The sequence below is a fragment of the Thalassophryne amazonica genome, chromosome 21 (genome assembly GCF_902500255.1).
Source record: "Thalassophryne amazonica chromosome 21, fThaAma1.1, whole genome shotgun sequence".
Lineage (NCBI taxonomy): Eukaryota > Metazoa > Chordata > Actinopteri > Batrachoidiformes > Batrachoididae > Thalassophryne > Thalassophryne amazonica.
In genome coordinates this window covers 22,178,273-22,190,028 of record NC_047123.1, presented here as the reverse complement: position 1 = coordinate 22,190,028, position 11,756 = coordinate 22,178,273, and the positions used below count along the sequence as shown (strand labels likewise).

Below are 11,756 nucleotides of genomic sequence, written 5' to 3'. Positions count from 1 at the left end.
AAAAAGCAATCAGACAAATTAAATGGCCTGCAACAGTCTTTTTAAGACTAGTAATCACTTTTGTGACCATTTTTTTTAAAGACAGTCATGAACGATTTTCATCCAACTGTTAATAATAATGCTTATATTTATAATTGATTTAGTTTGTCCAGTTCCATTTGGGCTGTTAAAATACAGGAGCCGTGAACTCGTGTGTTTTTTGTTTTGTTTTGTTAAATGTCTTGTTTCTTTACCAAAAAAAAAAGGAAAAAAGGTCACTGTCCAAGGACTTATAGAGAAGGTTGCAATTTAATTTATTCATTCATTTATTCATTCATTTCCTGGATGGTTAATAGTTTTGAGGTCTTTTTTCTTTGTTTTTCCCCAGCACATTTTATTTCCTTTATTCCACAATTGTTCGACTTCTCTGATTTTAGCCAATTTAATCATTTAAATGCAGGTTCAGCCCTGATATTAGTGCATGTGTAATCATACAAAAAAAAAATGAGTGCAGACACAGACCAAAAGAGGGCGCTGTTGGTTTAAATTGCTTCTCTTACAGAACCACACTAGTGTCAGAAAATCTGCAAAAGTTGTAATTTTAAAAAAATATATCTGTTTTCTCAAGAAACAACAAAAACTAAAATAATGGTTTTTAATCTCATGATAAAATGCATTTCTATAGCATGGTTTAAAATAATAATTATTAAAAAAAAAACTTAAAAAGCAAACATGAAGCCAAATAATAATATGCAAGACCTATATTATAACAAGTGATTATCACGCTCACAACCGTGGCACCATGGAGATGCAAGTTTCTCCAATCACAACTACTTTATCTCATGTAGTGAAAGTAGATTTTATTGAAATAAGTATTTCCAGAAGTTGTGCAGGAAAACCCGAAACATTTCTGGGCCACCTAAAGAGAGTGTGTGCATGATTCTAAACACATGGCACAGAAAATGATAGTGAGCATTTTGAGCCCAGGGAGAACTAAGCAAGGGAAACAAAATTTTGCATGTGCATAATTTCATTTTGCAGAATAAGTTGCATTTTGAGCAGACAAAAGGCCCATAAAAAGTAAAAAAGTGCAGCTCTAAGTTATGCACTATAGTGTATGAAGGTTTGCAGATCTTAACAGAGTGCCCACAATTTAAAATCAAAATTTATCTCAATGTATGCCCGTTAAAATTATGAGCTAATATCTTACCATCACTGTTCTGAGTGTAGATTTGGTTCGTCTTGATGCTCAGTTGAGTGGTTCAGTGAGTTCGTTGGAAAATGGCTGTAATTCGCCGCTCTCCAGAAAGATGAGCTCATGTGTTGGATCCCTGACCCTCTGTTCTGCTTTTCACACCTGGCCCTTTGATAGTTTCATGGAAATCCTCGAGCTTGCGTTTGGATGGGCCTCCAATCAGAGCAGGAGCATGACTTCCAAAGCTCTTACACCTCCAATAAAACTAGAAATAAATTCCTTACATGAAAACTAAGATGGTGGAGATGCTATAAGAATGAGGTCAGAATTCAAAAATATTTTCTGTGTCATAAACATCTGTCTGTCTGTTTGTTCCCTTACTCCTCCCAGGTCGTTGGCTCCATTTCCACCAAACGTAGCATGTGGATGAAGGTCGAGCCTAGAATTGCCCTCAAAGGGTTTGTTTTGACCAACATCAAGGGCATTGGGTTCAAAGATCGAAATTTTGTTTGGTTCCCGTCAACCCCAACTCCAGTTTACACCAAACTTGGCTCACATATATGCATTCCAGAATTTCCCCAAGTGGGGTCAAATGTGCCAAAGGTCAATCAATGGGGTCAAAGTGATTGGGTCAAAAATCTGATGCCCAACAAACTTGGCACACATTCTGGAATTGTCCAGTCAAGAGTCATTTTTATCAAATCTCAGTCACTTGGGCCAAGGTCATATCGACCAGCCTGTCTGTAGGCGACACCCCCCCCGACGCGCCCCACTGGTCCTTTTACTGATTCCTTCCAAAATTGGAAAGTCAATGAAGGTTGACGCCAGAAATTGTCCTTAAAGAGCTAATTTAAACAAAGGTCAAGGTGTTGGATTTTAAACACAATTTGGACCAAATGTAGATTACAGAATTGCCTAGGCAAGGTTACCCAAGGTCAATCCTTTGAGTAAAGGTCACTGGGGTCAAATGTCAGATTTTCATAGCTCTTACTGTCTTTATGCCCACAGGGACTACCTCATCTTGTACAAAACCTCAGCTATCCATCAGATGGGATGGATTAGACATTTTGTTCATTGGTGCGAATGGGACTTCCTGTTTTCTGTCAATCACTGACAGAGCACACAGCTATTACTTGTATTTTTGCTTTAATCCTTTGGCTTATTGTTCCTTTTAAACTTTTCATACTTGCTTTTGTCTGGCTCTGCTTTTTGGTCATCACCTCTCCCTGCCGCCTGATTGGGCTAAATCAAAAGTATAGCATAGCATCAGTCGCGGGAATGAGGCAAAGCGCAAAAGCAGTTATCAACATGACATAATGTTTTATCATAAAGCTTGAAAAGTGCTCCTGAGATTTTAAAATGGGAGTTAAAAAATATGTATAAGTATAAACTGCTTTTCCCAGTTGGCTTAACCGGCCCACGGGCCGCCAGTTTGGCACACCTGTTTAATAATTTTCCTGATCACCTGCTGCAAATTTTGGAGGTGACATTCACACAGCGGCCTCATGAGGGAGCCGTTTCGTCATTCAGGAACATTTTAAACTTTTGGGCAATCCATTAAAGAAAGAAGGAGAAAAAACTGCAGAGAAGGAGGAGGAGGAGGAGGAGGAGGCCCGGTGTGTGCGGCTGGTGCGTCGCTCCGCAGCAGTGCGCCACACTCACTATGGCTTTAGGCGCAAGCAGGACGCTCTTGGCGCTATTCCTCACGTTTTGCGCACCAGGATGCGGATGGGCAGGTAAACATTTATTTATTGTCTGCACGAGCAGGTGCACGCTTTAGGGGCTTCTTTTTAAAGCTATTTGTTTCCCCTTGATTACTGCAAAATCTTGCAGAAATAATTGAGCAATAACTGCAATAAATAAAAATAATTAATTTATACTGCACAGTTGTGACTTACAGATGCAAAGTCGCTTTTAACTGAGCAATTATGTTACATTTTGACATCATTTGACAGTCGTTGCATCATTTATGAGTGGAAAAATGTGATCCAAGAGAAATCAAAGCCATCAAACTCAGACAGGATATCAAAAAGTATGTCACACATGAGGAAAATAAATAAATAATGAAAAAAGTTTGAAAAATGTCGTGTTGGAAGTTGTTTCAACCTGCTGCAGGATTTTAAGTGCAGAATGGAAAAAAAGTGAGAGAAATTGAAAGTTATGAGAGGTGCATCATGTGTGACACCCGTTTTAAAGCTTCATAATTTGTGCACAATTTGTCATTTACTTTGAAGGTGGAAAAAAGGTCCCACATGCTCCACACAGAAAAAATAAGCAAAATTTCTGAAGTGTGTTAGAGAGATTTTGGAGAGAAGATCAGCAGGAGCTGCTGTTCTTCTGCAGTGCATGACTTCTTTCTGCTGTCTTCCTTCCCATCCAATAGAAAGGTGTTTTTTTTTGTTTTGTTCCCCCCACTTGACCTCTCACACCTGCAGCTTTCTGGGATCAAACGTTTTACTCTGGAGATTCAAACCTCATGGGCTCGCCAGTTTAAAAATGCTTTGGAAAGGTCAGAGCGATGCATCAGAGTGCAGAAACATACTATTTTAAAATAGCCAGCTTCTTTATTTACAGCTCATCAGTCAGTGGGAAGTGTAGAGAATAAGTGGGACAGAGCATGAGGGGGAAGATGCAATCGTGTCCTTGCAGGCTAGTGGAATTTCTTTTCTCCACCCCACTCAACATGCTGGAATTCTGCACAAAATACCCATGACACATCTTGTTGAAGACGTCTGGAATAAGGACCGTTTTTCTTTGTTTTTTTACTCAGTGATCATATGCATAGCTAAGGGGTGGAAGTCAGGTTCAAACCCCCCCCAAATATTCTCCAAAGTGACTGAGAAAATACAGTTTTTTGATACTTTGAAGCAACTGAACAGCTGCTTCAGAAAACAATTCACTCTTTTGAAATGCTGGAAATATTAAATGAATCAATTGTATTATGAAATGAGTCAGTGTTTCGAAATACAAACACTAAATGCAAAATGAAACAAAAGCTTCAGAAAGATTTAATGCTTTGACAGACTAAATGAAACAGTTGTGATCAGTGCTTCAAATGCTAAATTAATCAACTGTGACAGAAAATGCTTCAGTGCTTGAAAAGGTTTAAAGCCCAAATGAACAAATTGCTTTAGAAAATAATTTGTTGATTTTGAAACAGCAATTTGTTTCAGAGAAACCTTCATTATTTTGAAACATTAAATGAAACAATGGCTTTCAGTGCTTAGTGCTTGGAAATGCTCAAAATAATGATACAACTGCTTTAGAATATGATTAAGTGGTTCAAAACACTCTAACCTTAAGTAAAATAATTGCTTCAGAAAAGGTTTTGAAACACTAAATGACATAACTGTTTTCAATGTCGAGTGCTTGGAAATGCTTGAAATATAAGAAGAAGCACTTACCTCAGACAATGCATGATTGTTTCAAAAGGCTCAATCTTACGATGAACAAACTGCTTAAAAAAGATTCACTGTTTTGATACAGTAGTTAAATGAAACAGTTGAAATGGCCAAAATGCAAAATTTCACATTTCTTCGAGAAAATGATTTGGTGTTTCAAAAAATTCAAACCCTAAATGAACCAACTGCTTAAAAAGGATTCACCATTTTGATACAGTAGTTAAATGAAACAGTTGAAATAGTCAAAATACAAAATTCCCCATTTCTTAAAGAAAATGATTTGCTGTTTCAAAAGAGTCAAGCCCTAAATAAACAAACTGCTTCAGAAAACATTTTACTGGTTTAAAATTAAATAAACTAATTGCTTTGGATGCTGGCAATGGTCAAAATAGCAAATTAACCAATCGCTTCAGAAAATTCAATGTTTCATAAGGCTCTAATCTTAAATAGTTTCATGTAAGAGCTCACTATTTTGACAATGAAACTGCTGTTTTCGGTGCACAGTTGTTTACAAAATTTCAGAAAGTTCAAAATTGAAAAAAAAAAATGTTTCCAAAATGGATTTACCATTTTGAAACAATACACGAAACACTTAAATAGATTCAGTGAAAGAACTTAGGAGAGGCATTCGTCATTTTAAATTCCCTGAAACAGTCCTGTAGAGGTGGATTTTTATCTTAATCACAATAGAGCAGGGATCAGTCTCTGAAATCTACTCATGAAATTAATCGAGATACTTGAAATGTTTCGTTAATGTGACAAGGTTTGATAGTACAGTCTAAAACGTGTGGGTACCTCCTGGCACAGTTTGATATACTGACTCACTTCCCTGTAACCTGGTTAACCTCTCAAAACCTGCTCGCAAAAACATGTCTTATGTCATGATGTCATCTTTAGGTGCAGATTGCATTTGTTTAAACAAGTGGCCCCTGGGCCATGAGCACACCTGTAGATGCCGGCGCACTCAGCACGCAGAAAAATGAAAATGGCAAGATATCAGTCTTTATCACAGATGGAACCCAGAATTAGCTGACAAAGTATTTTTGCTCAAGAAGTGAGCTTGTTGAGTGTGGGGAAAAAAATGCATAAAAATTAAAATATAAAACACTTTGCCAAGAAACGCCAACTTTGCAATGCAAAATATGTTTGTAGGCTGGAGTTGTACTGGGCAGCCGCTGTTCCAAAATACCACATGCCACAAACGTCAAACTGGAAATAGAAAGGCCAAATAATGTACAAAGTAGGGGTTCATGTTAAATATCTTCAAAATCCACAGCTGTATGACCGTGCATGTCAGTTCTAAACACAAAAACAAACAAAAACCTTGTTTTAGACTTCCTAGACCTATATGCCATGGACACGCCCACTGAGCAGGCCTACGTTTTATGTGGCATGCCCATAGGAGCTGTGAGAAAAAGATACTGGGTCGCCCAAGGCAGAGGATGCCTGACAAACAACAGCTCATTTCCATTTAAAGTGACAGGCACACATTTAATTTTAGCTATAAGCTTGGCTTGACACTAGGGCTGCGACTAACAATTATTACCGCCACCAACGAAGTTGCAGGACGTTATGTTATCACCCCTGTTTAATAGTCTCGTCAAAGTCATTCGACTCTGTTGTTCTGGCTGTTGGTTTGTTTGTTAATATGTTTGTTTTCTCACATTAAATTTGGAGTATTTTTCGTCTGATTGACTTGAAATTTGGTGAAAGCATGCACAGTAGCTTTTTTTTTTTTTTTTTTGGAGTGGTTCCAATAATATTTACCACTGACAATTGGGTCAAACTTCACGAATTTTGGGGAAATAAATGAAAAGCCACCTGGGGGCAAACATCAGAATTACAGCTTTCTGTTATAACATGGCACCGCCTGGTGGCAAAAACTGGAAGTACAGCTTGCTGTTATTGTGACCTTTGCTTCAAGGTGGCGCCACCTGGTGGCAAAAACTGGAAGTACAGTTTTGCTCTTATAGAGCCATGTATGCTCCTACATTATGTTATGAAATATTGATTTTTATCCCACAATATAATGAGCTGCTCATCATTGTGATATTCACCTTAAATTTTGAGTATTTTTCATGTGATTGACTTACAATTTGGTGAAAGCATGCAGAATGGCAGCGTCTATAAGCCTATGGATTTATTATTTATTTATTTTTTTGGAGTGGTTCCAATAATATTTACCATCGATAATTGGGTGAAACTTCACAAATTGTAAACCAAAGGCCACCTGGTGGCAAAAACTGGAATTACAGCTTTGTTATTGTTGTGACGGTTGCTTCAAGATGTCGCCGCCTGCTGGCAAAAACCGGACGTACAGCTTTGCTCTCAGAGGCATGTATGGTCCTACAACATTATGATATGAAATCTTGATTTTTATCTCACAATATGATTTTTATTTTAATATTTAATATCATTATGTAGGATGGTATCCTTTATCGAATGACAAAGTTTGATCTGGATCTGATCCAGATTTTGTGGCCATTTACATTTAACATTGAAAACCCCATTTAATGTATATTTTAAATTATATTGTAATCCAACATGCTTCAATGATTCTCATATATGAAAGTGAGGTGCAGACTGGCACTCACTATGGGCTAACAAAGCTTGATCCAGATCTGAACCAGATTGTGGACTTTGTGAACATTTGAATTCAATAATGAAAAGCTCATTTGATGTACATTATATTATATCTCAATCAAAAGTGCCTCAATCACTCTGGCACTCTCAATGAATAGACTAAGTTTGATCTGCATCTGATCTGCATTGTGGATTTATAGGATATCTGATTCTTTTTAACACTGAAAAGCCCTTTTGATCTGTATTGTGTATTATATTTTATCTTATCAAAAGCCACTTCTAACAGGGCCTTGACTTTGAAATTTTTTTTCCAAGGTAACGTTTTGTGGAATTGGAAACTAGCGTTGGCGGAGGTTTGCGCTCTATGAGCACAGCACCTCTAGTTTTCACATTTGATTAAAATTTGTTTAATTTTCTGGATTAGCTGTTTGGTCCATAAAATGACAGAAAATGGTTAAAAAAAAAAAAAGGTGATCTGCTTTTCTCAAAGTCTAAGCTGATGTCCTCAAGTGTCTCATTTTGTCCACAATTCAAAGATATTAAAGTTGTTTCCACAGAGGAGGAAATAAACTACCAGTGAAACCACAAAAATATTCTCATTTTAGAAGATGGCATCAAAGAATTTGCTCCCCCCTCCCTCTCCCCCCTTACAATGATTAGTCAATTATAGATGAATTGTTGCAGCTCTGTTTGATATCAGGTTGCATGTATATAAAATTCAGCTTTAAGTGCCAAAATGTGGCTTTTTTTTTTTTTACACCCGAGTGCACTTGAGGACATACAGAGGTATTGTTTTAAGCCAGTCTATGTGCAAACAAAATAACTTGATTTTTGATCCAGTTTTTGTCCAAATGTGGTGTTACGATGGAGGGCCAGCCAAGAGCAGATAAAAAATGGTATCGCTGCCTGAGAATTACTTCATTTGCATAAATCTGTGTCAGACATTTAAAGCACAGGTGTTTCCTTTTCTGTCATACTGCCTTTCTAAGAGGAGGCAGCAGGTAAAGAATAGTGCCAGTTGGACCTTCTGGTTATTATTGATGGGAGTCTGGTTTTTGCAAAGAATTATTAGGGGGTTACAAGCAAATGTATTCAGGGTGAACAAGGGGTCAGTGTGGTTTTGGTGCATGGTAGATGTGGGTGATACCGGGAATTTTGGTATTGATCCGATACCAAGTAAATAGAAGCCCAGTATCGCTGATATCGATATCGATACTGATTCCAATACTTTTTCATATTTAAGCTTCATAGACCCAAAGGATCCAAAAGACCTAGGATAGAATTTTGCCAAATATTGTTCGCAAAAACAAAATACTTTATTATCACAATCAACATTTTTGTTTAAAAAAATATCACTCAACACAACTTAAAACAAAATCACCTGAGGTAGAGGGCTGACAAACCACAATACACGGGTGCACTGCTCCATGCTGTGTGACACAGCGCAGCGCTGCTCATACAGACAGAGAGGAGACTTTGTTTATTCTGCGTGCGCAGCAGTCAGTGCGTGTAGGAGAGGAAAAAAGCTTAAGTATCGATCTTTTTACACAAGGATCATTCAATATCAATACCAGCGTTGGTATCGATATTATCGATATTAGGATCAATCCGCTCACCCCTAGTGCATGGAGCAGGTGCACACAGATATTTTCTCAAACACTTTGACAGAGCCTGTTGACCTCAGGGCTTTACTGCACACACGCTTCTACTGTAGCAAACATGCACATTCGCGTACGTGACCCTGTAAACCTCTAAATGTGCATGTCGCATCTAAACACAGTGGCGTCATGACCCCCAGGCCTGCATTTTGCTGTCAAAGTTAATCCTTTTCCACTGTCTCACTCAATCTCACAGTCTGTTTTTTCTGCCCCTTCGCCGACACGGCATAGAAAATGTTATATATTTTTCACTTGTGTTGCCATGGTAATGTGAACATGATGATGTTACAGTCGCTAAATTGGTTAAACGCTTCACAGAGTGTTTACTCCCAGATGGGACTGTACATCCCATGTTGCCCGGGGAGGCTTCTTTTAATCAGAAATATCTGCGTCGCGCTCGGAACTATAAATGAGCAAAGAGGCCAAATTGCAAAATGACGTCTAGGAGAGGAGGCGAGGTGGAAGAGACAGAGAGAGAGGGAGAAGAAAATCCTTTCCTCTAGCAAACAGCAGTATTGGAAACAGGCTGCAGCCAGCCCAGACTTGTGTCAGTGAGGAAACTCGCTCCGTTAATTTGATATTAACGTGGAAATAATGAGAGCTGGTGTTTTGTTTGTGTTTTTGATTAGGAGGCTTCTCTCGTGTGTTACGGGCGTAAATCTGGAGGCTTCCATCCACTAAAAATCGAGACCTTTGAAGAAGCGAGGCCATCTGCGCACCGTCTGAGCGGCGATATTTGGAAACGGGGGGAAAGTGCAGATGCAGCCAGATGCACACCTGCAGGCAGCGAGGATTCAAACCGCTGCTGGAAACATGTGGGCAGTGATGTTTTTATGACGGACAGACCGCTCTCATCACTCGGATTTGTTCTATTTTGCATGACTTATTTTTAAGTATAGCATATCATCGCAAAAAACCATTTTTCGTTTTGTTCAGATTTCCTCTGTTTATGCATCTGTCCAGCAGAGGAGGGCAGCGCTGCTGTGATTGCCCCATGTGTGGTTGCAGATGGTAAAATAAAATAAAAAATGTGTTTAAGGGGTCGTATTGGGCACCTTTTTAGCAAGCATGCTGTGTTCCACTGGATCGACTCTGCACTAAATCCTACACAGTCATAGATGCTATGACTAATATCATGCCTGAATGTTTTCATAAAGAGACATGAAATAAAGTGTTATTTCCCCAGAAACTACAAATAATGTCAAGGGAGAAACATGCCCTATTTGGCAACGTTAATTTGAAAAGAAATTCCTGATTTGTTGTGAAACTTAATGGGCCCTATCTTGAGGATGGATGCAAAATCAAGCTGCGCATTGGGTGCTAAAGAAAGATCTCAAAATATGCCCACTTGGCCCAAAATAGGAGGTTCGCTGGTCCTCGACTGCACCTATCCACAATCAAAATTTCAGCCCTAAATATGGAGTAGTTTTTATGGCGTTACAGACATTTTGCAAACTCGCTGATTGGTGGACTCCATTAATCCTGTGCTTCCTATGCTAATCGTGTGGAATTAACAAGGAAGTATTGCCCCTCAAAGACAGGGCGTCTCTCTTGTGATATGAAAATGTCCTTTTTATCTCAATCTTTTATTTATTATATATTATTTATTAATAAATACAAGCTTAGCTTTTGTCTTTTTTCACATTCTTGCCTGATGACATCATAAAGCGATAAATGCCAGACTTCTGATTATCACTCTTTCACCTTATCGCAAGATATTTGTAGCACTTAGTAACAGTAAAGTAACATAACTCATAGACAGACAGATCAGTTCTTTATAGCTCAGCAACTGGAACGACAACATCGTCCACTGACAGCATGCTCGCTCTGTGAAGACTCACTGAACACAAGCCTGAATATTGGTCGTCCCACTTTACAGTCTTTCTTTATTTTCACAAAGGGTTTGATTCAGGTCGATTGGACTGCTCTCTGGGACATCCTGAGAATTTGTGGTATCCTCAAGAAGTTGCTGTATGTCATATATAGCCTGTACACAGGTACTGTGAGTATTTCCCTAGTGAAGACCGGCGTTCCACAAGGATGTGTTCTGGCTCCAACACAGTTTAGTGCTGGCATAACCAGGGACTTAGGGGGCTTTGTTGGTAAGGAAAGCCTGACTGACCTTGAATTTATTGACAATGTTGTGAACTTGGCGGAATCAGCGGATACCCTGATTGCGGCACTTAAAAAAACTGAGAAAGGAATCGCAGGGTCTGTGTTTTCAAGTGTCCCGGATCACAACAAAGATCTAGCTTTTAATGTCTTTCTGAACCCAGCCATCTCAACCAGGCCATCTGTATGTGGTGAGAACAACAAATTTGTAGACGCATTCCCTTATCTTGGCAGTGACATTTTTGTCTCTGGGTCCTCGGCCTTTGAGATCAGAAGATGCCTGAGAAAAGCTCATGGAGTCAAGATGTCACTGGACAAATGTGTGGCAATGCTATACCTTTGCAGGAGAATGAAAGTCCAAGTCTGTAGGGTCCTGGTGCTTCTTATTTTACTATTTGGTTGTGAGACCTGGAAGCTAACCAGTGACCTAAAGTGATGACTTGCTCTCTAGGTCAGTTGGAGAAACTCAGATGAGGAGTATTACTTATACATGGTGAGGGATTTACAACATTTTAGCAGTATGACATGTTTCTCTGGGTATGATCCAGCACACAAAGGCAACCTTCAACCTTGTGGAGTCCAGTGAATGGAAAATACCAAGGGGGCACCTAGATTTTACCTGGCTGAGGCAGATAATCTGTTACGAGAGGTGGAGAATGACTATTTGTCTGTTTGGGGGGTTACCATCCAGGGCCCCGGGTGCAATATTGTACCTCCCCAAAAGGAAATCCATAGAAATTACAACTATAATAATATAATAATAGATATCCTGGAAGATTTTTTTTTTCATATTGTATTTTTGATAACTTTTGACCAATCTACTTCACA

The 11,756-nt window shown here is 38.9% G+C and overlaps 1 protein-coding gene across 2 annotated transcripts in view; it reads left to right on the top strand.

Moving 5' to 3' along the window:
- The first annotated feature begins 2,766 nt into the window (after nucleotides 1-2,766).
- The window catches only part of fndc1 (fibronectin type III domain containing 1), a 63,755-nt gene continuing 54,765 nt past the window's right edge, over nucleotides 2,767-11,756 (top strand). For both annotated transcript variants that reach the window (XM_034161973.1, XM_034161972.1), the window contains exon 1: nucleotides 2,767-2,910. In XM_034161973.1, the coding sequence (XP_034017864.1) occupies nucleotides 2,838-2,910 (73 nt within the window). In that variant the 5' untranslated portion in view covers nucleotides 2,767-2,837. The remainder of the gene's footprint in view (nucleotides 2,911-11,756) is intronic.